General features: G+C 42.0%; 1 protein-coding gene and 1 long non-coding RNA gene across 2 annotated transcripts; one reads left to right on the forward strand and one right to left on the reverse strand.

Annotated features, from left to right (window-relative positions):
• Positions 1-1856: 1856 nt before the first annotated feature.
• On the forward strand, positions 1857-3014 carry LOC122652423 (aquaporin TIP4-1-like). Its single transcript, XM_043846158.1, has 3 exons — positions 1857-1996; positions 2281-2522; positions 2619-3014. Exons 1-3 carry the CDS (start codon positions 1870-1872, stop codon positions 2994-2996), a joined length of 747 nt encoding a protein of 248 aa, XP_043702093.1. The 5' UTR covers positions 1857-1869; the 3' UTR covers positions 2997-3014.
• LOC122652425 lies at positions 2934-22788 on the reverse strand. Its single transcript, XR_006331595.1, has 2 exons — positions 22748-22788; positions 2934-3053 (listed from the first exon to the last, which is right to left on the reverse strand). It is a non-coding gene; the product is annotated as an uncharacterized LOC122652425 (long non-coding RNA).
• Between the last annotated feature and the right edge of the window lie 4679 nt (positions 22789-27467).

A 27467-nucleotide genomic window follows, 5' to 3' on the forward strand; every position in this document is an offset into this window, starting at 1 on the left:
TGATGCCGAGGAGTATGACGCGATCCTGCTCCTTGTCTCGGCGCGCGCCTTTCAACCGGGTCTTTCCTTTGTTCTCGAAATCTCCTCGGCTGTTCGTCCTCTCCGATCCGTCCAGAAAATACCGACCTCCTAGCTACAGAGCCGGCCGGTTCGATTTCCTGCCCTGTTCGCGGGCTTTGGCGATGTTCTTGTTCACCCCGCCGAGCTCCTCTGCTGGGGCGCGGAGGTGTAGTCTTCGACGAGACGGGTACGAGGACGTGGCCCGACTCGGCTCGGCTCTACGCCGGCCACCATTTTGCTGCAAGTTTCTTTCGCCGCGCACCAGTCTTTGGGGGCGCGCGGCTGGCTGGCCCATCAGCCCTCCTAGGGCCATCTGGTTCATGAAGGTGCGCAGCATCTCGTTGGTGTGGAGCATCTGCAGCTGCAAATCCATAACCTGTCGATTATTTGTCGGGGCTTCTGGGTCCAAACTCTTCGGCAAGGGTGGCGGTGCTGGTAGGCCGTTCCCGTCCAAACTTGGCTCGGCTGTCCTCGCTAGCCGCTGCCGTGGTTAGCGCACCTCCCCATTCCCACTCTCGGAGGGGAATGGTGCCCGTGATGGGCTGCGCACCACCTGCCCTAGGGGGTCTTCTGTTTATCCCCTGCCGAGAGGCTTCAGGGGGCAGTGATCGCCTCATCTGCACAACGGGTTGCGGCTCCTCCGTGCGGGAAGTAGAGCCATGCTGCCCTGACCTCGTGTGCACCATTATTATTGCTCTGGGAATTGATAGAAACGACGATGCTTGCTGATGTCGTTCCCACAAACGGCGCCAAATCTGTTGCGTGTGAAAACCTCCGGTGCTTAGTTCGCCCGTGGATGAACCTGCAAAAACCAAGCAATGAGCGCAAGAGGGCCGGTGTGGCTCCGACCTAGGACTCTCCGATGCTCAAGTCAGGTCTCCAACGCGACAGCGTAACTGCGTAATAAAAAGCCAGATGAGGAATATTGCTCCATACCTGGGTATTTATAGAGTAAGGAGGAGATGAGACGGTTGGAAGAGTCCTAGTATGGTAGGAGTCCTTCTTTCGGAAGGTTCTCTCGCGTAGAGCGGAGTGGAGAGTTATTTTCGGGGTCGGACTCTTATTAAGGTAAGAGTCCATGTAGAGTGCGATTCCGTGATGCGCTAGGATCGTGGCTCGGTCCTTATCCCGTGATTCTCGGGATGTGCTGACGTGGCCCGGAGATCCCCGGTGGGATGCTATGGGAGCTTCAATGGAGGAGGGCTCGGCCTACGAGGTCGGCCCATGGGGTCGGCAATGGAGGTCGGCCCAGGAGGTTGGTCTCGGCCATGAGCTCGGCTAGGAGTCTATGGCTGACCCGTACAATCTCGGCCTCAGCCACCGGCTAGCTCGCTCCACTCAGGCTTTGTCAGGTGACTTATCGGAGATGGGGTCGGCCCAATTTCCTGCTCGGCCCAACTCTGTTCTTGGACTGAGGTCGGGTCGGCCACGTGGCAGCCTCTGATAGGTGGGATGTTTTATGCCTCATCAGCAATGACCGCCTTAACCCTGCCCAAACGCCTTGCCCGAGTAGGAATAAGGCGATCATTGTGCACCTCAACGTGTCTGAATAGCACGGCCCTACTGAGCAGCTTGGCAGTAGAATAATAATGATGATGTATATGCAGTCTCGACTGGGGAAGATCGCAGCAGGGCAAGTGGAAAACATCATCACCATTCCATTATTTATATCCTCATCGCTGCTGCTCTCTGCTCTTATCAACTTCCACTTAATATTCCTAGTCACAATTTACAATTTAAGTCTCAATAGTCTCAGTTTTCTACAACCCCTGTGTTCGAGTTTGGTAATAGTTTGATTAGCAGGTAGTGATGGGGAAGATCGCGTTAGGCAATGGTCAAGAGGCAACCCAGCCTGACTGCCTCAAGGCACTGGTTGCCGAATTCATCTGCACTTTCCTCTTTGTCTTTGCCGGCGTCGGTGCCGCCATGACTGCCGGTACTCTCTCTCTCTCTACTTAAAATTGTGTTGTGTTGCCTTTCATCTCATATTTCAATTGAAAATGGATTCTGTCCAGTAGTAGCGGGAGTTGAAACGTCCAGCCTGATTAACAGGGTGGGCCCCACATGTGAAACGACCACTCATGTTTTTGGGATGGTTACCGAACGCTAAAACGTCCAGCTCTCCCCATGGTTAAACACGGTTGAACAGGAGCCAGGTCCATTTCAATCATTCATTAATTAACTAACTATTTAGCTGATGGATCTGCTTCATCAATTTAGGTAAGATGCTTGGAGATTCCCTGGTTGGTCTGTTTGTGGTTGCGGTGGCCCATGCACTGATCGTGGCTGTCATGATTTCCGCCGGATTCAACACCTCCGGTGGCCACCTCAATCCCGCTGTCACTTTGGGACTCGCCGTCGGGGGTCACATCACCATCTTTAGATCTGTCCTCTACTGGATGGATCAATTACTAGCTTCTTGCCTTGCTTGCATTCTCCTTAAATACCTCACCGAAGGACAGGTATGCTGAGTTACCAATATTATTTGTCTTAATTTTGATCTTTGACGATTGGATGCTTAATTAATTATAGCTTCAAAATTCATTCCATGATTGCAGGAGGTACCAGCTCACACACTTGCCAGTGGGATGGGAGTCTTACAAGGAGTGATTATGGAAATAGTTCTCACCTTCTCCTTGCTTTTCACAGTCTATGCGACCATTGTTGATCCCAAAAAGGGGTCTCTGGATGGGTTTGGTCCACTGCTAACTGGATTGGTGGTGGGTGCTAACATATTGGCTGGTGGGCCTTACTCTGGTGCTTCTATGAACCCGGCCAGATCCTTTGGACCGGCCTTGGTCAGCGGTGTTTGGACCGATCATTGGGTCTACTGGGTTGGACCGCTTATTGGTGGTGGACTTGCTGGTCTTGTGTACGAGAACTTCTTCATCGTCAGATCTCATGCTCCTCTCCCTAGAGGCGAAGAAACTTTCTAGACCCTCCATGAGCCCATTTTAATATCTCTCTCTCTCTCTCTCTCTCTCTCTCTCTCTCTCAACTATCTATGCTTGTATGTTGTAGCTCATAGCTCATGCTCTTGTACTTCTCTTGTTGTAAATTGTGAGTGCTGTGCTTATCTTTCCACAAGCCCCGTAACTATTATAATCTACGCTGGGTTGTTGTACTTTTGTGGTTAATTGAGTTTCTACAAGAAATGGTCTTGTCATCGTTGGTGCTCCAATCATCAAATCCGGCATCTAGAACAAGGACAACTTATCCTGTCTTGGTCTATTCTCTTGATAGTTGAGACAATCAAGGATGCCTTGTTATGAAATTCCGATCATAAACCATACAATAAATTCAGAACACAATGTAATGAAATATAGGACAAAATTGTGCTGCTACACTTGCAGCAGGAATGTTCCTGCTACAAGGTTGGCAGCCAAGGAAATGACATCTTAAAGGATATTTTCCCAAAGGGTAAGTGATCGAATTATTCCATTTCCTTGGTTGCTAGCCTTGTAGAAAGAACATTCCTGATACAAGTGTAGTAGCAAAATTTTTTCCTGAAACATAAAGAAGAAATTGAGCATACATTGCACTGTTCGTCTATTAATGGTGAATAATCAAGAAAATATTTTTCGAATACTCAACGATCACAACCTTGATCCGAGTCTTCTATAAGCTTCTGTCAGTCTTTATTTGTTTCTCTTCTTTGTGGGAGAAGAGAGGAATGTCAAACATAAACTGCAGGGACCCATGACCATAGTATTTATAATATTACCCCAACCCTACTTCACTTCCATAATGAATAGGATTGGCCTATCTCTAAGATTGACAGACCAATCCGGTTCATGTACGTAGACTCCCACCAAACTATTAATTCTATAATTAATTAAGCTCACTCAATTGAGAACTCTAACAGTCTCCCACTTGGGATACATTAATTATAAAATCACCATAGAGTGGTGTGACCATAGAATCACATTACAAATAATTATCACAAAACGTTGATTCATCCAATAAACATACTCATGTTAAACGATAGCAGAAGATATACCCCAATATATGACAAACAACTTTCTGTCATTACAAACAAAAGTCCATTTATTAACATGAACCGCCTTGAGATAGATATAACCATGGAAATAATATTTCATATATGTACTTTCTTTGATTTTATAATTAGTCTACTTAAGAATATCCTTCTAGCAATAAACTTTGATATTAATCATTACTTTGGCAAACCGACTTTGGTTATTACCGTTAAAACAACATTAGTCAAATAAAATCATAAAAAGAGTACCAATAAAATGAACAATGAAATATTAATTCTTCATAAACATAAAGGTAAATATCATAATCAATGTTAATAAAAAACTTTGCCCAAACAAATAGGCTAGGGCTCTGTATGGTAATGTTCTATTTTAGTGTTTTTGGTATTTTTCCATTTTTTTGGACTAAAAACTGAATGGTATGTCCAGTTTGATTTTTTTATTTTTTGAAACAAACCGGGCACTTGGCATACTTTTAGCACACATTTGCAAAATTCCAAATTGGTGTTTCTCACTTGGTAGAAACACTTCTATCAATTTTCGGAGAAACACAAGTCCGACTTAAGTTGACGAGAGCAATAATAGAATTTGCCATCTAAAACATAACAATGTGTAAAAGTAGCCCTAAATCGCAAAGGTCTCTCATCTTCTCAACTCATCTAAGCAAGAACGACGACCTCTGCAACTCGCCCTCTCCATCTTCGCGCAAAATCTCTGCAACTCAACCTCTCCATCTTCGCGCACGACCTCTCCTCTTCGCTCATGACCTCTGCTACACAACCTCTCCTCTTCGTGCTTGACCTCTGCAACTCGTCCTCTCCATCTTTGCGCTCGACCTCTGCGACTCGAGCTCTCATCTTCACATTCCGACTCTACTTCTCTGTGAAGATTCACCTACAACCTCTGCTCCTCATCCCAAGACTCACCGATGGTTAATTTGTGATTTATGATAAACCCTGATCCACAAATGGCCACTCCCAAAGTACCTCCAACTATGTGCAGCTTCTTATCTGGTATGGCATCCTGCCCGCTTGTACTTTTTGTTTCTGCTCTTTCTAGTTTTGTCTCTATACAGAAAGTCTTCGAGGTTCATTTATTAGGGGGATCTAATGTTGGAATAAATCGATCCGAATAGGGACAAAATCCCAAAAGCCAGGATCTCCATAGGGCATTCAAGAACACAATCAAATAAATAATAGAAAATAGGGATAGAACCACTGACCTTGTTTCGCATCCATAGTGATGATGATTGCAGCGGAAAATAAAGAACAAAGATCTAGGCGCTTCCCCTCTATTCCCAAAGTAACTGGCCTGATGAGAATACCGAATGCGCAGGGACGACGAACACTGAATATCTCTCTCTCTTTCTAGAATGCACTCCTCAATAGCAATTGAGAATAATAAGTTGTGTTGGGTAGAGAGGGGACCTAGCTCTCCTTATATAGTAATCCCTATAGGGTCTGACTCATCACAGTCCCAATAGGAATCTATCTGGCCCACACTAAGCCAGTCCACATTAGACTTCTAATATAACTTAATGACCCCACTTTATTAGACCAAAACCCTAATTAGCCTGGTTTAGGGATTTAATTATGTCCATATAGAATTTTATTAGAACTAAAATTCTAACATTCTCCCACTTGGACTTACATTAAATTCCTTATTTTTAAAAGGATTTAAAAACAGTTTTGACCAAAACAAATCACAGGCTAACAACTCTTTAAGAAAACTTTATGTGCACAATTTTTAAAATAAATTGGTCTAGAGGTCATATTAGAAAGTCAATCCTATCCCATAGAGTTTTAGACACCGAATCATGGTGGTAACTGCATCTATGATCAAGCGACACAGAGCCTTCCATGGTCACGAGAGTCCTCAACTCTACTAACATGGATACAATGTGGTAGTGTGGCAACGAGATAATAGTCACGCAGTGATTCCTTATGTATTATCCGTTTATCAGTCCAAAATTTCTCTTCTTTAAGTGGCACAGGCTCACTAGAGAAATAAACTTCGTGATTCTAACAAATCTGTATGTCTCATCATAAATAACTCGAGTTATACTTTATGTGTTACAAGACATACCTTTAGGCTAACAACTTAATGCCCCAGCCTTGCTTAAGGTTAACACATTCCTTAAGACTTTAAAATCAGAAATATATACATCATGTCAATAAATAAAATACTCATGTGTTTAAAAGAAACTGCATGCAATGACACCTGATATGTATATAAATCAAAGTTTACCATAAGGTAAAAATACAGATGAAAAGAAACTTTAAATTGAAATGAAGCAAAATAAAACAAACTCCCACTAACTAACCACATCCCATGATGCAACTAAGCCCATGCCCATGACATGTCTCTCAAAAACACAAGGGCGAAGACCTTTGGTTAGGGGATCTGCAACCATATCATCTGTACTAATATGCTCCACTGTAATGTCACCTTCCTTTACTCTCTCCTTTATGGTCAAATACTTGACCTCCATGTGTTTAGACCCTCTAAGTCCTTTATTGTTGTTTATAATCAACACAGCAGAGCTGTTATCACAGTATATCTGGATGGGTCTATCCACAAAATCTACAATAGTCAACTCCTTTATGAGATTTCTGAGCCAAATAGCCTGAGTAGCAGCCCCATAGCATGCCACAAACTCTGCCTGCATAGTCGAAGTGGTCACCAATGTCTGCTTTTTACTCTTCCATGATACTGCCCCTCCTGCCATCAAGAAAACATAACCTGATGTGGATTTCCTGTCATCCTCACAGCCAGCAAAGTCAGAGTCTGTATACCCCACTAGCTTGAGTTCAGGAACGTGTCTGTAAGTCAGCATATAATCTCTTGTCCCCTTCAAGTACCTCAATACTTTCTTAGCAGCAACCCGGTGACTAAGACCAGGATCTCGATGATACCGCCAAGAAGTCCCGTCACAAAAGCAATATCCGGTCGTGCATGCACTGAGCATACATGATACTACCAAGTGCGCTAGCATAAGGCACCTTCTTCATTTCATCCTCTCAGCTTTATTTTTCGGGCACTTTGTCGAACTCAGTTTGTCACCCTTGAGAATAGGAACATTCCCAGGTTTGCAATCCAGCATATTGAACCTCTCCAGAACACGATCAACATAAGCCCTCTGAGAAAGACTTAATAAACGGCGAGAACGATCCCTATGGATCTCAATCCCAAGAACAAAAGAGGCCTCACCAAGGTCCTTCATGTCAAATTCCCTAGATAAAAGTTGCTTTGTATTATGCAACATCCCTAGGTCACTGCTTGCAAGCAGGATGTCATCCACATACAGAATGAGAAAACAGAATTTGCTCCCACTGACCTTGTGATACATACACTGATCCACTTTGTTTTTCATAAAACCAAACGAAGTCACAACACTGTCAAATTTCAAATACCACTGCCTAGAAGCTTGTTTGAGACCGTAGATAGACTTCTTGAGTCTACACACAAGATGATCTGAATCATCCACTACAAAACCCTCAGGCTGAACCATATATACTTCCTCATCAAGATTGCCATTAAGAAAGGCGGTTTTAACATCCATCTGATGCAGCTCCATATCAAAATGAGCTACCAATGCCATGATCACCCTGAAGGAATCCTTCGAGGAGACTGGAGAAAAGGTCCCATTGTAGTCTACTCCCTCTCTCAGAGTGAATCCCTTGGCTACCAGCCTGGCTTTAAACCTCTCAACTTTTCCTTTGGAATCTCTTTTGGTTTTATACACCCATTTACAACCAATGGGCTTACAACCTTTAGGTAAATCAACAAGCTCCCAAACATCATTATGTTTCATTGATTGCATTTCATCTCTCATCGCATCTATCCACAAATCTGACTGAGGACTAGAAACAGCGCCTGAATAAGTAACTGGATCGACCACACAACCAATATCATAGTCATGTTCTCCCAGATAGACCTCATAGATAGGTGATATAGCTGACCTTCTCTCCCTGGTGGATCTCCGTAATGGTGCCACTACTGCCTCAACCTGAATCTGAGGAATCTCAGCTGGAACTACATCAATGATAGGATCCTCAACCGCATCCTGAATAAGAGGAATCTCAACAGGTGCTACATGAATGTCGGGGACGGTATCAATATCAGGCTCCTGAACTCCAGCAGGTGTAACCAATGGCACAGTATGCCCCACATCAGTCTGAATAGGTAGAAGAATGGGTACCGATGTACCAACCATGTGACTATCTTGAACAGTCTGAGAACAGTCATTCTTTTCGGCCACATCAAATTCCAGAAACTTCGCTGTCTGTGACTCCACAATCCTAGTGCCTCCGCAGGGATTATAAAATTTATATCCCTTTGAATGATCTGGGTAGCTGACAAAGTAGCAACGAGTAGTCTTGGGATCCAACTTGTTTAAAGTTGGATTATACAACTTCACGTCTGCAGGGCACCCCCAAACTCTAAGATGGTTTAAACTGGGTTTACGGCCTATCCATAACTCAAAAGGTATAAGAGGAGCGGCTTTAGTAGGTGCACGATTAAGGATATAAAGAGCAGTTTTCAAGGCTTCACCCCATAAGAACTTAGGTAAATTTGTCCTACTAACCATACTCCTCACCATGTCCATAAGGGTACGGTTACGCCTTTCGGCGACCCCATTTTGTTCAGGACTTCCTGGCATAGTAAACTGACTAACTATTCCAGAGTCCTCAAGGTATTTGGCAAACGAGCCCTTAAGCTGTCCAGCATCGCCATGTCTGCCATAATACTCACCCCCACGATCAGATCTAACAATTTTAATAACTTTCCCTAACTGTTTCTCAACTTCAGTCCTAAAAATCTTGAACTTGTCAAGAGATTCAGACTTTTCTTTAATTAAGTACAGGTATCCATATCGGGAATAGTCGTCTGTAAAAGTGATGAAATAAAAATTTTTACACAATGTGACTGAATAGGGACCACTGATGTCAGTGTGAATGACCTCTAACAGGTCAGAACTACGGACTGCAGTTTTCTTCTTTATTTTGGTCATCTTTCCCTTACAACAGTCTACACAAGTTTCTAGATCACTTTTGAGAGTAGGCAGGATGTCAGACTTTATCAGCCTTTCCACTCTTGCCTTAGAAATATGACCTAGCCGCTTATGCCACAATGTGAAAGACCGTTCTTTAGGTAAGGGTCTTTTAGAAACAACACTTTCAACATTACAGGAGACGTAGATATCAGTGGGAGACAAACACAATCTGTACAATCCGTTGGACATAAAGCAGGAACCAACTTTAGTTGAATTAAAAAATAAATTAACCATAGTATTCTTTATTTCAAAATAGAAACCACTAATGTCCAAAACTGAAACCGAAATCAAATTCCACCTAAAGGACGGTACATAAAAAGTGTTCTTTAAAGTCAATTTAAAACCAGAATCTAATAATAAAATGACATCTCCCACGAACTCTACGTCAGAATGTCCATCATTTCCTACGACCAGCCTTGATTCATCCTTGTTTGGCCTCCTCCGGTTTATGAACCCCTGTATGGTAAAAGCAACATGGTTAGTTGCACTGCTATCTAGCCACCAAGAACTGGATGGGGCTTCTGATAGATTGGATTCACAAACAAAAGCCAAAGAATTATTACTGATGGCTGCTTGGGCTTGAGTAACCAAGCCTTGTATTTGTCGATCCTTCTTCATGTGACCCTTCTTCTTGCAAAAGAAGCAGCGATCACTCTCTTTCTTCAAAGAGTCTTTCTTGGGTCCCAAATTGTTAGTCCGATCGTGTTTATTGCGAGACTTATGAGTATGGTTTTTAGACTTTTTACTCTTACGGGCTTTGGAAGTAAATAGGGCGTAGGCTTTTTCTCTTTCTTCAGTTTCTCTTCCTCAGACACAACCCTAGAAATTAGGTCATTAATGCTCCAGACTCCATCTTGGAAAATGTAGTTGGTTTTTATGATGCCAAATTCAGAAGGTAGGGTATTTAAGGCTTGATGGACAATTAGGGCATCTGGAAGAGGAATGTCTAAGGCCTTGAGTTTAGTTTGGTAATCAACCATCCTAATAATGTAATCCCTAACACCCCCAGAACCATCATACTCCATATTAAATAACCCTTGCAGAAGTGTCCCAATCTCAGCATTCGATGAAACTTTGTATCTCTTGGAAATTGCATCTAGCAATTCCCTGGCAGTACATTTCTCAGGCAGACCACTTTTTAGGTGTTCCGGTATCGACCTCTTTATGGACAGTATACTGAGTCGATTACTCTTTTGCCATGCAGCATGCACAGACTTTTCATCCTCAGTACTATCAGCAGTTAGTTCCATTGGTGTGTCCATAACAAGGGACGTGTGCACATCTGCCATTTCCATAGCAAACATAATGTCCTCTTTCCACTTCTTAAAGTTTGACCCAGTGAGGAGCTCAATAGTAACCATGTTATTATTGACAGAGAAGGTAACTGAAAATTTAAACAATGAACAGTATAATAATTAAAATGATGCAAGTACAGCTTGAAAACTTTATAAGCTAATGAGAATTTTACACACATCATTGTGAAATCACCTTTGGGCTGAATTCTCAATATGCAATTGTAAAAATCCCTACATACCAGTGGCCATGGGAATACAGCTCAACTTTCAAAATCCACCACCTTTGGGTGTGCAGAATTCTAGGGTCAACCTATTCACAAGCATACTGTATATGTACCCCTTCAAGTACCAATACATGACCACCACCTTTGGGTGTATGACCACACATTAGAGTTGAAGGACACCCCACAACTGTATGAGACCGGTGTTTCACAAATCCAACAAGGAAGGTCGCTTTGGCGGCTGCATCCTGTCGAACCCATGGAACCCTCTCTTGGGATATTCCAAAATTACTTACATCCTTAAACAAATTGTGTTATTTTATACTTTATGACAAGGGGCTTTAAATGTCTTAAAATTAACACAAAAATAATAATAATACTGTTCATCAAGGTAGGTATTCCAGCAATTGAGAAATTGGTTCGGTTCCCAATAGAACGAACCGATAAATTATATAAAGGGCATGCATCAAAAGAATACCAAAAATATTTAAAATATTCATATCTGATCAAAACAGATGGCACCACTGTGTAGAGCACAGAAAAACAGAGCCAACGCAAAAAACGGGACCCCAAATGGAGTCTCGTAGCCCCCAGAAAGCCCGATCAAAGTTCAAGTCAAAATCTGGTTGACTGTACTGGTCAAACGGTCCGAAAGTCAAACCAAATCAATTTGGTTCAACCCCCGGTCCGATCGAACCGGTTCAGACCCGGTCCATCCGGGTTCGGGTCAGGCCAAATCGGGCCATTAGGCGGGTCAACGGGTCGGGTTTTCGGGTCAAAAATCGGGTTGACCCGACCCGAGAGGCGCACGTTAGCATCGTCTGTACATAGAATCAGGCGCACGATAGCAAAACCCAGATTCTTTGTTTTTTTTTTTTTTTTTTTTTTTATAACATCTGCCGGCGAGTGAAGATCACCCGCGGCTGCCGCCGGCGCGTGAGAGCGCGTCCGGCAGCCGCCGGCGGTGATCCACCCACCGAAAACTCTGATTTTGCGAGCTCTACGCCCCCATGTGATCAGATTCTGTTTTCGCCGGCTAAAAAAATCGGCAGAATGCCAGTGTCCGTACGGGTTTTTGGAAAACTGGAAAAAACCCTAAAAACCTTGATTCGAATCGAAAAATTTTCGATTCCCTTATTATGTTCTATTATTTTGAATCCATATAGGTTCAAGAACGGATCTATGGAGGCTCTGATACCACATGTTGGAATAAATCGATCCGAATAGGGACAAAATCCCAAAAGCCAGGATCTCCATAGGGCGTTCAAGAACACAATCAAATAAATAATAGAAAATAGGGATAGAACCACTGACCTTGTTTCGCATCCATAGTGATGATGATTGCAGCGAAAAATAAAGAACAAAGATCTAGGCGCTTCCCCTCTATTCCCAAAGTAACTGGCCTGATGAGAATACCGAATGCGCAGGGACGACGAACACTGAATATCTCCCTCTCTTTCTAGAATGCACTCCTCAATAGCAATTGAGAATAATAAGTTGTGTTGGGTAGAGGGGGGACCTAGCTCTCCTTATATAGTAATCCCTATAGGGTCTAACTCATCACAGTCCCAATAGGAATCTATCTGGCCCACACTAAGCCAGTCCATATTAGACTTCTAATATAACTTAATGACCCCACTTTATTAGACCAAAACCCTAATTAGCCTGGTTTAGGGATTTAATTATGTCCATATAGAATTTTATTAGAACTAAAATTCTAACATCTAAGGCTCAAGCAGGGGCTAATTCTATGCGAAAATATATCAGTGATCTACCTATTTCAATTTCACGAAATGAGTCTTTCTTATTTGCTATGTTAATGTACTTGGTGTTGATTGCAGTATTGTTTAAACCGTTTAAGAAACCCTCCTCTAGTAATATGCATTGCTCAGATTTTGATTGTTATATCTACATTTTGTGCTTTCCTATCTCATCTTTTAGTGCAGAAATTTCAAATTATTTAAAAGGAATTTAGTTTCAGAGAGATGTTGAGCAATTAAGCAGCGGATTTTCATGAATCAAATAGTAATGATTTGTAGCTTCTTGTGTATGCTAAAAATATCTGGAACGAATGATACATCAATGTATTTCTGGGTTTTTCTGCACCCTGGGTCAGTGAAACATCAGACCTATGAACTATGAGATTGAATTGATACTGTTATTATTTCAAGCTATTTTTGGAATGGAAGATGAATTTGAATTATTGCCTGGATTTAGAGTTTTGGCCTCTTTTATTACAGAGTTAATCACTTCCAGTTTATTACCCATTGATAACAAAAACACTGATCTTCCTTAACATTGAATAGATGGGGTTATTGACCAATCCACTCATTGGAGTAGGTAATGGATCAAGTGATCTTAAGGAGAAAGTTGATGGTGAAAGGGTGAGGAGAAATAGCTCCACTAATACTATGACCTGAATTGTAATGGATGTTTAGGTTATGGGGTGTGTGGTATGTGCCTGGACTGCATGTCTAAACTTAAAAGGCTGTGTTTGAATTGACTGTTCTCATCAATTACGTGGATAAGTTTGTCCTACTAGTTATTGTGGTCCCTTTGTATCGAATTCTTACTTGGATTTAGAGTTTATGAACCCATCTCTCTCTCTCTCCAAGTGCATCTGTGTATTTAAGGTTTAATGGAGAGTTTTGATTATTATGTATCTGTTTGCTTGTTTACTAGCTCAATTATGAAGAAAGCTTGCATCACCTAATATTAGAGAATCTAAAAGTTCTCAGCTTGCATATGCTACATTCAAGGATTTGCAAGGAGCAGACACAACAGCTCTTCTATCGGTTAGAATTTAGAGGGTTAGACCTTTAGGGTATCACTTTGAATCTTTTCTGTTAGGGTTGTCGTTGAAAAATTCATGCAAGAAGCCATCATCTTTGATCTTTCTGTTGATATAACACTAGTTGAGAAACGATCTGTTAAGTGCAACCCATACAAGTTTCTGTTTCTTTTTAGTTACAGATACATTTTTTTCAATGTTACCATACAACATTTTAGGACCCAGAAGCATTCAAAAAAAACACAGAAACACAAAGAAATGTTTCGGACCCAGAATCGAGTTTTTAAAACAGAAAAGTTGCCATATAGAACCTAACAGTCCAAGGGTTAAACACTTTTTCATGTAGATTATACAGTCTAACTAAATAAACCAAATAAGGGGCACAACTATTATTACATTCCAATCATTTGAGCTAAGAATGCTTGTTAATCTGTATTTACTGCGAAAAGAACAACAATTTTCAAAAAAAATTTAAATCTTTGGGCAGAAGGAACCCCTAGGTTATTGTCTTTTCTAATATTTGTTTACTTACATCACCTTTGGGCATATTTCACCAATTTTGATGCGGAGATAAAACCATAAAAGAATAGGATGTGCCACTTTGGTGAATTTCACCCAATCCTTTCACGATTTTCCAATACACTGTACAACTAAAAATGTGCGAAAGCTCTTAGTATACAAGATAAATACATCCAATTTATTCATATGGTGTTCCGAACATGTCATGTATGCATTAAAATGCCATGAATTTTCTATCTACATTTGGTCATGAATAACTTTTCAAGTTCATGGTAAACATAAACCAATTCATAAATAGGTATAGACAGAGATATTTATAGGAATACATATTTTAAAGTGTTTCTGACTTAAACTGAAACAAAAATAATGCATAAACTGGTCAACGACGTCGGTCAATTGCCAGTCAACATCGATAATAGTCGCCATTGGTAATAGAATTCCTACGGGTGTTGACTCGATAGGTCGGATAATTGGGTCTCTTAACAGGGTTATCGATTTAATCTGATTATCAAAACTGGTTTGATTCAGTTCAATTGATTCAATTCGATTCAACCCACAGATACATTATATATCAATTAGGGATTCAAGAATACAAAACCAAACAAAAATAGCATTGTTCATGCAAAACAATTTAAAATTAGACCCCAAAACCACCGCCATTGCGTCCTGAAGGGTCCAAAACCCTTAAGTGCAAGAGTGGCGACTCTAACTCTCTGTAAAGTAATGGCAATTTAAATCAGAACACAAATAAACCTTATGGAAATAGAAACAGTTTCAAAAACTGTTCCAAACACAATATTCTAAACTGTTTCTCTTCCACAATTTTTATTTTTTTTTTTATTAATGAAGGACCTAAAATTTTGAAGGAAAAAGTTTATGCTCGACTGAAATTCACCTTGTAAAGAGGCTTGGCGGCTGCATTTGTTGCCCGCATGTCCATGTCCGGTAATGCCTTCATATAAACAGGAGAAGATACCCTGTTTGTCTTGTCATAAACTGTATAGTAAATTGGTTCGGCTGTGTTTGGATTATTTATTTATTCATATTTTTAATTATGAAAAGGTTTGACTTATAAAAAAAGAATTTATAAAACTAAAAGATAACCTTTTGACGTCTACCAAAAAAACAACCACGATAACCTTTTGACTTTGTTACATTTCCTTTTCTTATCTTTATTTTTTATTTTTTATTTTTTCTTTTAATAATTATTTCCAATCCAATCACGATAGGTCATGATACCTACAAATGGTACATTATATAGTCCTTTTGGCTTTTTAGACTCCTACCGCAACAGAGTTTAATAAGACCCAAAAAACACCGTCATCCTTTTTTCTTTTTAAAAAAGGGAAAATTTCACGGACACCCCCTGTAAGTATATGAAATATCACGAACACCCTAAACTATGTCAAAGTATCAATTTTCCCCGTAATGTTAAGTATAGTTAGCACCCAAAGTTGAAATGTCCATTTTTTTTGGGTCAAGAACAGAAAATTTTATTAAGAGAAATCGACAACAGAGAAACTCTGGCCGACTGAAAAATGTACAAGAATGGGGGGTGGTAGGGACCACCAGTACCGAAACGATGTAAACCTAGAAGCTCCTTTAGCAAGAAGATGAGCTCCTCTAACACGGTCTCGAGAAACATACAAGAAAGAAATAAAAGAAAAACTACTACACAGTGACAGGATATCATCAACCACAATCTTTGCTACCCAGTCCAAAGTAGACGGCAACCCTTGAAGAGCAAGGACAACCGAGAGGCAATCCGAGAGAATCTGCAACCTAGGCAAGTGGAGCCTGCTGGCGAGAAGGACAGCATCATGGACAACCTCAGCTTCAAGGGACGCGGCAGAACTACCAATTGAAGCTTTGCAACGGGCCACTAAGAACGATCCAGAATCATCCAGCATTATAACGCTACAGCCACCTTTGCAAGAGCTAGCAGACCAGGCTCCATCAATAATAGCGTAACAACAGGACACCTGAGGCCGTAACGGGGGCACCACCTTTGCCGAGGGTATAGAGCTTGGTGGAGGGGATGTTTGTAGACCAATCGTACTTTCATCCAAAAACAAATAAAAGGAAGACATTAGTGTATGGAGATCAGGTTGAACAAACTTGAAAGCGAATCTATTTCTAGTATTCCAGATCTCCCAACAAAGGGAAGTCCAATGCAAAGTAAAATCGCCTATGTTTTGGCAGTTTTGCCCTATTACTCCTAAAAAAGAAACCCAATCCCTAAAGCTTGAGCCATTAAAAAGTTGAGTGTCAATTCTATGAGGCAAAAAACGCCGTACGGTGGAGGCAAAAAGACAAAGGACTAAAGTATGAACAATGGACTCTTCAATATTATTACAGAAAGGACAATAGGGAGACTGCACCAAAGATCTCCGAAAAAGGAGGTCATTCACTGCAAGGGCATCCGAACTAGCACGTCACAAAAACAATTTGATTTTAGGGAAAAGCTTCAACCCCCATAACCACTTCCAAAACGAGTCGGAAGAAGAGGAAGGGTGAGAAAAGGTAGCCCCAAAGATGATGTGATAAGCTGATTTAACCGAAAAACTACCATTTTTTGTAGGAGCCCAAACCCAACTGTCTACAACATTTGAGGTAAGTAAAGGGAGACACCTGATAGCCAACCCCTCACTAGGTGAAAACAGGTTTAACAGAGCCTGCGAGTCCCACTCTCTAGTCATCGGATGGAAGAGATTAGAGACCAAAGTATATTTATTATTAAGATAACAACTAGAAATGTGCCCCCCAGGGAGAGAAGCAACCCAAGCATCCTCAAAAGTTCTAGTAGTTTGGCCATTACTTATACGTCTTCGCAAGGCAAGAGAAAGGGAATCGCTACCTCTAAGGATGCTTCGCCAGCCCCAAGAACAATTCTGCTTACTCTTAGCTTCGAGAAATGACGAGTTGGGAAAATATTTTCCCTTAAGGACTCTGACCCAAAGGGCCTCGCTATTATGGAGAATGCGCCACCCTTGCCAAGCTAAGAGCACAAGATTAAAAGACCCCAAGTCTCTAAACCCCAAACCACCTACAGCCTTGCGGGAACAAAGGACATCCCATTTCTTCCAACAAACTCCCTTGCCTTTCCTATCTTTCCACCAGAACTGACGTATAAGGCTGGTGATATCATCAATGGTAGAACAGGGTAGGGAGAACATAGACATAGCATAAGTTGGGATGCAAGTAGCAACCGATTTAACTAGGACTTCCTTTCCCGTAAGAGATAGGAGAGATTCCTTCCACCCAGATAAGTGAGATTGTACCCTTTCAGTAACACTAGAGAAAAGCATTTTCTTAGAGTGACCAAAGTCTGTTGGCAGACCCAAATATTTCCCATGATTCTCTACCACCGGGAAACCAGAAGCAAGGGCAATTGCATCTTTAGTCTGAGAGGGTACCCTAGGGCTAAACAGGATGCAGACTTGCGGATGTTAACAGACTATCCTAATACCAAACAATAATCTGTTAATAAAGATAACAGAGTCTCACTGTTAGCAAGGTTTGCCTTTGAGAATAACATACAATCATCCGCAAAGAGAAGATGAGTGACCTGAGGGCCAGTTCGACTGGTTTTGATGCCCCTGATTTGATTACTAAGCTCAGCCTTCAATAGATAAGAAGAAAAGGCCTCTTGGCAAAGGATAAAAAGTTAAGGAATAAGTGGGCATCCTTGTATGAGTCCACGCTGAGGGAGGACTCTTCTAATAACAGATCCATTAGCCTTAATGTGGTAGGAAACAGTAGAAACACATTCTATAATCCAATTAATCCATTTTCCCTCGAACCCCATCTTAACTAAAAGGCTCTGGAGAAAAATCCATTCCACTTTGTCATAGGATTTGTAGAGATCAAGTTTCATGGCCATAAACCCTGATTTGGACTTAGAGGAGCGCATTTGATGGAGAATTTCATGAGCAACATAAACATTATCTGAGATTGCTCTTGAAGGGATGAAGGCGCTTTGGTATGGGCTGATTAAAGAGTTTAAAAAAGGTTTAAGCTGATTGACAAGATACTTGGCAATGACCTTGTAAAAGACACAACAAAGGCTGATAGGCCTAAACTGGGTAATATTTTCAGGGTGTTTCTGTTTAGGGATTAACACAATGGCTATACGGTTAAACTCCTTAAGCATGTGCCCGGTTTCAAAGAACCACTGCACAGCACTAACCACATTCTTCCCTACAATGTTCCAGTGGGTCTGATAGAATTTGGCAGGGAGTCCATCTAAACCAAGGGCTTTATCAGCTCCTATTTAAAACATAGCTAACTTTATTTCTTCTTCAGAAAAAGGATGGCAAAGAGCAACATTCTGTTCTTGGGAGACACAGGGGGTCACACAATCCAAAAAGCTGTCAATGCCAATAGGATTCGACGTCTTATAAACGTCAGAGAAGAAATCAACAATATGTTGAGAGAGCTCTACTTCTTCGATAATCCAAGCTCCCGACAGCCCAGAGAGCCTAGATATATGGTTATATTGCCTCCTACAGGCAGTAGCTGTATGAAAGAAAGAGGTATTCCTATCTCCAACCTGAAGCCACTTAACCCTAGAGCATTGTGTCCAATATTTCTCCTCTTAAAGTAAAAGCTCCTCCAACCTCCTACAGCATTGGCCTTCCTCTAATTGTAAAAAAGGTCGAGTGGGAGAACTTTGTATGGAGGAGAGGGTAGCACTAATCTTTGCAATTTCTATACTGTTGTTTTGGAACTGGTCATTACTCCATTTCTTAAGCCTAACCTGGCAACTAAACAATTTGCGGGCTAGAAGGAAAGAAGGTGACCCATAAAAATGAGAGGCCCAACAGCTAGAGATCACATTTGGGAGGTCTGGGTGACCCTCCCATTTTGTTTCATAATAAAAAGTTTTACCTTTCTTCCTATTTGGGGCTAAGAGCTGCGCCAGAAGCGGTGTATCGTCTGAACCAACCATAGCCTGGCAATGGATATCCACACAGCTAAGGGTTCGAAGAGCCTCCCCATTACAAAAAACTTTATCAATGCTTGATAAGATCAAATCAGCTCTTGATCGCTTGTTAGACCAAGAGAAAGCAGGCCCAGAGAAATGCATCTCTACCAATCCACAATCATTGATAGCATCTTGGAATGGCCTATTTCGGCTTGGTTCTTCAATCTGCCTCCAGATTTCTCTGTTATTGATAATACTTCGTTGAAATCTCCAAGTCAAATCCAAGGCCCAGAGATAGTCCTTCCTAATTGAGATAGCTCGTGCCAGAATCCATTCTTAAGCTCACAGCGGGGTTCACCATATATAAACGACATTCTTACTGATTGTGGTAGAAATGAAGCCATGACGTGTGTATCTATTAGCCTAACAGAAGAAGAAAGAATTGAGAGTGAGACTGAATTATTCCAAAATAGGGCTAAACCACCTGATTTATCAAATAAGTTAAAAAAATAGGAAAAAGGAAAACCTAACCTTTTCTTTATCTTCTCCATATAATCCTCAGTTTGTTTAGTTTCTATAAGGAAAACTAAACACGGTCGCTTTATAGAAACCGTTCTACAAAGATATTGGACTGTCAAGGGGCGACCGATCCCTTGGTAGTTCCATACCAGTAAACTCATGGCTCCTTAGGGGGGCTGGTTAAGGGCAGCCACCCAAACCCTTTCAGTATTTGCGGAGGACGATACTGACGAGAAAAGTAAATGTCATTTCCGGGCTTGTACTTTGATCCCCCTTTGGGGGGAGTGAGAGGTGAATAGCGCCAGAGGGTGAACTCCAAGATTGAAACGCGGTGATATTTGAAGTCGTTGGAACTTTTTAAGCACAGGACTTGGCATATAGGTAGCTTTCCATTTTAGCGCATGTGCTCTATCCTCGTATTCTAGCTCAATTTCTTCAATAACCATAGCTAAAGGAGCAAAGTCCTCAACTGCTGCAGGAGGGGTAACAAGAATAATTTTTGCAACTTGTGCCAGGGTCAAATTATCACCATTAGCGGCTTGATTTTTTGTCTCTGCTGGGGCTACCAGATCTATCTCCCTATATTGATTGTTGCTACTTTCTTTTGGATTAGCAAAGCCCAAAGGGATAACAGCTCCCAGCTTGATATTTCTGTTTGGAGAATGAACCTGGCCTGCTAGAGGGGACCCTGGAGATTGTGGCACTAGGGGGGGTATCCAAAAGTATCTTAACATTCCGCTGGGTTTTAGGAGATTGCATGTAATCCTCTATAGAAGTCTTCTTAACCATGGCTAACGCAGGATTATCGTCCACTGTAGAAGTCTAATTTATGACTCCCAACGGTCCATCACCAGATCCTGAAGTAATGGGGTCAAAACTGCTGGCAGGTTTCCCAAGAGCAACCGGCTCCATAACATCCATTACAACAGAACCCTGCCTATCCATGTCACACCCTTGTCCACCCCGCCATCCCCTAGTAACCCCACAAAACAGTGCAGGCCGAAATGTTAAGGGCTCTGAGCCTCGATGGAGTTTTGGAAGTGGGTTCAAGAGGGACATAACGAGATCCCTGAGATGGTGCAAGGCTTCAGGATTTTGGGCCTTTACTTGCCCAGGCATAAGGCTAAGTCTCTCAGTCTCCATCAAAATTATTTTTGCAGTTAAATGCATCTGAACTACAGGGATAGGCCTGCCAGACAAACCCCCTAGGCGAAGCCAATCTTCAAAGTTAACCATAAAGCAATCATCCCTAAGTTCTGGAGGGATTGATAGGAACAGCTCGGGAAATGTCCATTTTAACCCCCAAGTAGTTATTTGAATAAATAAATTTAAGAATGAAATCCCATCCTCTAATCTTCTTCAACTTTCCTATAGAAAACCAGGCGACAACTCTGGCATTAGTTCACCCACCGGCGGTAAAGTCAAATATGCAAGATCGATGGTTCTTTGTTATGGGAAAGCTTTTAAAACATATTTAAGTTGTTTCCAAAGGGTAGAAGGTGGTGGTATAGTCCTTCAAGATTACAGCAAAGATTTTGTGAGAATTTTGGTGGTTGGTGATGTGCATCTCTTCAATTCCTGTATGAACAAACCAGATTTACCAAAAATTTAAGAGCTCTTCAATTTTTTTTCCAATTCAGTTAATCCATTCTTCTTATTATGGCTCATTTTGCCAACAAAAGAAATAAAGATTTTTTGCCTGTATCTTCAGAGAGAGAGATCCGTTAGTTTTCCGACGAGTGATTTTCCATCAGTTTTCGGCTTTTCATCAGTTCTTAGAAATCTCTGTTTTCTGATTAAGGGGAGATTTCTTCTTTTCCAGGTTTTTTTTCCCTCCTCAGAATTGTTTTTCCTTTTTTTCTTTTCACCCCTGTTCTTGAGCATCTAAGATTATGGGGTGAGTATAGTCTGGTTTTTGTCTGCAAGTTTTGGAGCAGTGTCTGCAAATGGTGATGGAAGGTTTTACAGGGAAGTTTGAACAATGGAGTTTGGAGAAGAAGGGGATATAAGAAAATCGTCAATTTGTATTCAATTTAAGCTTGGAGGAGGAAATCAGAGATTTTGACTTCAACTATATCATTGCATCCATATGGGAACAGTAGAAAAAGCAAGGAAAAGTGACAAAAAAGATAGGACTTATGAAGAATCCCCCAAAGTCTAGAGATGGCCTTCAGTAGAGGTCTTTCAATTCCTGAAGAGAAAAGGAAAGATTTCCAGATTCAGGGATCCTAGAAGCCAGTGACACCGGCAGAGCCCATTCCGATGAGGTTACAACCGATCCCGGCAGAGAGGCAAGGGAATCAGATAGGCAGGACGAATTGGTTGGAATCAATGGGATTCCCTGCTAGGTTCTGTCAAGAGACTCCCTCTGCAAATGGGGCAGCTGCATGTGTTGATTCCATGGCGTCTCTCGGTCAGAACAGGAGCTTAGTAATTGGGAATCGGCCATGAATTGAAGACAGATGAAGAGAATGGTTTGTAATCTAGGGTTTTACCCTTAAGGGTATTATGGGAAGTTCACCCTGTGGTAAGGGTAATTTTGCCATTATAAAATAATTAACAGTGACTTAACTGCACAGATCTAACAGAGTGGATTAAATTGAAATAAAATCAAAAAGTAAGGATTATCTGTGATATTTTGGCATAGTTTGGGGTATCTGTGATATTTCATATACTTATAGGGGATGTCTATGAAATTTTGCTTTCAATATGAGTTTGCTTTCAGTATGAGTTTGTCGCAGGTGGAGGCGGAGGAGGAGGAAGGGTGCAGGTCGTCGATGGTGCTCGTAATGGTCGCCTCCCTTTGAGTTGCAGGTCTTCAATGATGAAGAGAATGGTTTGTATTTGGAGTTTTATCCCTAGAGTATTATGGTAAGTTCACCCTATGGTAAGGGTAATTTCGCCATTATAAAAGACTTAACAGCGATTTAACTGCACAGACCTAACGGAGTGGACTAAGTCAAAATAAAGTCATAAAGTAAGGTGTTGTCTATGATATTTTGATAGTTTCTATGATTTTCGACAAACTTACATAGGGATGTCCATGAAATTTTTCCTTAATATTTTGATAGTTTTTGGGATATCCGTGATATTCGATAAACTTATAGGGGGTGCCCATGAAATTTTTTCCATTTTTTAAGGTATAATGTTAATGTTTCCTACTCAAGGTTCTTAATCCCAGGATCGGTCAACGCCGAAATCGATTCGATACCAAGCCGGATTGGTTAAAATCATTCTAGATTTGTCTAAAGTAAAAAAAAAAAAAAAATCTCGGTTTTGTTGGATAGGTCCTAGAATCTGTTAGTACTGGTCAGAAAAATATTTTAAAATTAAAAAAATATAACCTTCATGAGCCCATTATAACCTCTCTCTCTCTCTCTCTCTCTCTCTCTCTCTCTCTCTCTCAAGTATCTAGTGCATGTATGTTGGAGCTCATGCTCTTGTACTTCTTTTGTTGTACTTTGGGAGTCTTGTGCTTATCTTAATTAAGGTTAAGTAGTTGTAGTTGTTTAAGCTTTAGGAAGACTAATGTACTCCTTTAAGCTAATTATTGTGGCTCTCTCTCTCTCTCCCCATCTCCCATCCCCCACCCTAATGGAAGGTTCAGTTCAGGGTTGGTTGAATGGATTTAGATCCTCTCCAACTCCCTAATGGTGTAGGGCGATGCAATTTGGGGTGGAGAGGTTGACATTGGTAGGTGCGACATCCAATGGTCCAAGCTCATTGGCCCAGTTTTTTTTCTTCTTTTTTCTTGAGCTCAGCACTGTTGAATGTCACCGCATCTGCCAAGTGTCGATCTCTCCACCCAAAACTACTCCGCACTGCACTTTTATAGTGAATTGGAGAGAATTCTTTTCCTGGTTGAATCGAGTGTTTTCCTGGTTGAATCGAGTGTTTCAGGATGAGAGATGCAAGCCCAGACTAAAAAGGAACCTAGCAGCATTTTTGGGGTCTAAGTCAATAGGTCTCAAGATAACTCATGGGTTTTACGTGTACAAACCCATAATAGGTTGGGCTACTCCAACTCTTGTTCTGGACGGTGCGATGGGCCCATATGTATATTTATTGTATAGATGGGGTCCAGTTAATGGTAGGTCCCAAACATTTAAGTTGGTATTTCATCATGCCAAAAGTTGATTGGATGATCTTGACCGTCGGAACCCTTTTGATTTTTTTTTTTTTTTTGATAAGAACTCTTTATTAATAAGGGAACAATGTTCCCACCGAGTCAGCAAATAACAACAAGGAAATAGAGGGGGGAGGGGTTGGAAACCAAAAGGAAGAAAGCTGATTCTCTGCAGCTAGCGTGGCCAGAGAGTCAGCCACAGAATTGGCCTCCCTAAGTGAGTGGGAAAAATACACTTCTGAGAGTAAGGGAATGCAATTGAAGCAATCAAACAAGATGTTCCTAATACGCCATGGGATCGACTTTGAATCAGCTCCCTCAGGACCAGCTTGTAGTAGGGAGACCAGCAGAAGATTATCACTTTTGATAATCACTTTATGGAAGTTTAGATTCAGTGCAATGAAAAGGGCCTTCCTAGCCGCCAATGCCTCAGCTACAAGGGCTGAATTCCAACCCACTCCTTCTGAGAAGCCACAAACAAAGGATGCTGAGCTATCTCTACAGACACCTCTGATCCCAGCGAATCCAGGATTTCCACGGCTCACTCCATCCACGTTAAATTTTAGATAACTGAGCTTGGGCCTAGTCCAAAAAATCGTGCGATGCCTTCTACTTGCTGTGAAGTGAAAGTGTTTGATGACTTCCTTGGCTCCAGACGCTGCCCGCAGAAATATAGAAGGAGGATTGAAAGGCTTTTATCGATAAATATGATCCCAGTAGGCCACCCATATATTCCAAATGATATTGCAGCATAAGGCTATAGCAAGAATATTGTCCCTAGACCCATTGTTTTGATGCTTGATTAGACTAGTCATCGCATTTATGAAAGGTTGGGCAGTGAAGTGTGTTGAAAACCCTGCATGTTGCCAACCTGAACCGCAAAAGGACACTCCCAAATGAGGTGCTCTCTAGTCTGAATATGTCCTTGACAAAGAGAACAATTAGAGTTGTGGCACAGTCCTCTGCGACTGAGAAGATCTGGCAAGGGTAACTTATTATGAAACATTTTCCACAAGAGGTGTTGAACTTTGGGAATAGCAGGGAGATGCCAGATTCTGAGCCATGTTGAACTTGGTGGTTGTAAGATTCCTTTCGTGACGATACTATATGCAGATGCCACCGAAAAATTACTTGTGGAGGTAGCCGACCAAATTATTTTATCTTCCACTTGAAAGAAGGGAATTGGAATTGATATTATAAATGCCGCTATATCCGGTGACCACCAATGGAATATAAGATCGATCCTCCAGGTTCTGGATGCTTCATCAATGAAATCAACTACATGATTGGGGCATCTCTATGAAGTGGGAATGGGGCCACGCCTGGAGGATGTTGCGGAATCCAGTAGTTTATCCAAGGGTTAATCGATCTGCCATTACCTAATTGAAAGAAGATGCCCTTACATAGGAGGTCTCTAGCCGACCAAATTGATTTCCATCCCCATGATGTAAATTCTGGACACTTGGCCTCGAGGAAGGAGGAATTTGGAAAGTACTTATTTTGCCATAAGCCTGCCCCAAAGTGAGTTGGTAGTGACCAGAAGATCCCAGGCTTTCTTTGCTAGCAACGCCTAATTCATTTCAGCCGAACGTTTAATATTTAGACCACCAAATCTCTTGGGTTCACAAATAGTTGTCCACGAAATTGTAGGGATCATGTTCTTGTTGTTACACCCGTAACCAAGTCATAACTAACTTAAACCTTTGTGTAGGGGCGGAACTCAATTATGTTGGTGACCTCTGGAACATTATTGTGAAGCCAACCTTTAAGATATTCGACATGTCCAGTGGCGAGCCAGTTAATGAAAGCTTTCTTGATAGGGATTGAGGAAGGTTCATTGATGACTCCGCGTACGTCAACCTTCCCCTGGGACCACCCCTCCCGAATGTGGGATGAAGGTACGTACCGTTCTCATTGTCGAGTCCCAATTATACCCCTTAGGTAAATGGTGTGCCGACCCATAGATGTGACCCTTAATATCCCCTCAGTAATCGGGACCCACCCTAGAAGCCTAGGTATATTGGGGGCCTAAGCTGCCAAGTCTGGGACTGGCGGATCATGCATGAGCCGCCAGCCCATGATCCGCCAGAGTGCAAGATTGTCTCTGTGAGGCTGATGGCTACTTGGTTCACCATTGCCTTGACCCAAGGCTTAGCCAAGGACTGAGCCTAGGTATTTGGGACCCCAAGGTTCACTATGGGCTTCTAATCATGAACCTTTGGACCACTTGGGCTACACCTTAAAGGCAAACCCATTTTTGAGTCTCAAACTCAAACCCAAGCCAAACAAGACTTAGACCACTTATATAAACCAAGCAAACCCTATTCCCCTTCATTTCCACTTATCTCCAGCCTTTGAGAGAGAGCCAAAAACGTGGAGAGCAAGCTTGGGTGAGAGAAGGAGGAAGAAAGGAGGAGAAAGAGAAAGAGAGGGAGGCCTCCATCCCCATTGGAGCTATTCTTGAGCTCACCTCTTTCCCCAACCAGCCCATCACTCACCAATGGAGTAGGAGTCCGTAGAGAGGCTGTCTTGGAGCTCAAGCTCAGCTTAAGGACTTCTCTCCTTGTTGCTCTTGCCTAGAATTCATTGTAAGCCATCTCTTCCACCTTGTTTCTATGTAAATCCATGGGGAATTCATGTATGGGTGCCCAATCCATGCTCCTATCAAGGGGCTTTTCATTTTTAAAGGCCTAACCCACTAATTACTACCTGTTTGAGCCAATTAATACTGAAGGAGGGGCCAACCCCTCAGCTATTAGCTTAGATAGCTTGGAAACCTCCAATGGACACCACTTCCATAGATGTTGGGAGCTTGGATAAAGCTCCAATCTATTGGGCATAAACCAGAGTCTTAACCACTGATCTAATTGCTTCATTTGGATCCCTCAGTACCCCCCTTGCTGTCCCTAATGAGCCCCTAAACTCTGACCCCAATTTGGGAGCTATTGAAGCTGAAGAAAGCTCGGACTCCGGTGGATGATGCAGTGGCGGATAATGCATGATCCGCCAGACAGCACAGGGTATCATCCGCCAAGGCCAGAATGCTTTGTCTTGGTTGGTTCCAGTCTTGGGACTTTGTTGGGGCCTCCTCTCACACATTACACCTTGTTATTATGACATGATAGGCTGACGTACGTGTGAGGGTGGGACGTACATTGCACGGAGGTCCTTATTTCCCCTATGTGTGGTACTCGGTGAGTGGATTGAACACTTGAACTATTTTATGGAGTGTTTCTCATTAGGCATCCGATTAGTTGTGCAGGTTGAATTAATTATGGATCATGAGCATGACTATCGCTCCTATGTTATGTGTAATGAATGGGGGCGGGTTTATTCATGTGAGAATAGTAATGGACTTTACATATTGATCATGAAATTATGGGGGGTGTAGATTATAAGATGCTTTATTTATAATTCTTTATTATGATGGATTGTGGAATTGATTCGGGTGTGACTGGCTGACCGTTATCTCGGTATCACACCCACCATATTGCTACTTTGGTGTGGGTGTAAGTTGGAAGATGAGAAGGTAGTGACCTCCGAATTAGGCACTACGGACTCAATCTCCTGATTACACTCGCAGGGTGTAGGATTGTAACCACTATCATTGCATTCTATGGTGGGGGAGATCCGTAGCTTTTTGGGCCTGGCCGACTACTACCGGTGCTTCATCAAGAACTTCTCACGCATACCTACCCCCATGACCAAGTTAACTCAAAAAGGGGTAAAGTTCGTGTGGTCTGATGAGTGTGAGAAGAGTTTCCAGGAGTTGAAGGGAAAGTTGACTACTGCACTGGTCTTGACATTACCAGAGGGCACAGGTGGGATGGTTCTTTACAATGATGCTTCAAGACTAGGGTTGGGGTGCGTGTTGATGCAAAACGGGAAAGTCATAGCTTATGCTTCGAGACAATTGAAGGAGTACGAGAAGAGCTACCCCATTCACGACCTTGAGCTG

Source organism: Telopea speciosissima, chromosome 2, assembly GCF_018873765.1.
Source record: "Telopea speciosissima isolate NSW1024214 ecotype Mountain lineage chromosome 2, Tspe_v1, whole genome shotgun sequence".
Classification (NCBI taxonomy): domain Eukaryota; kingdom Viridiplantae; phylum Streptophyta; class Magnoliopsida; order Proteales; family Proteaceae; genus Telopea; species Telopea speciosissima.

Bases quoted from the DNA above. Each gene is read 5' to 3' on its own strand.
- LOC122652423 (XM_043846158.1), top strand. From the start codon at position 1,870: ATGGGGAAGATCGCGTTAGGCAATGGTCAAGAGGCAACCCAGCCTGAC. The intron at 1,997-2,280 runs GTACTCTCTCTC...TCATCAATTTAG, and splicing joins CGGTGCCGCCATGACTGCCG to GTAAGATGCTTGGAGATTCC. The intron at 2,523-2,618 runs GTATGCTGAGTT...CCATGATTGCAG, and splicing joins AATACCTCACCGAAGGACAG to GAGGTACCAGCTCACACACT.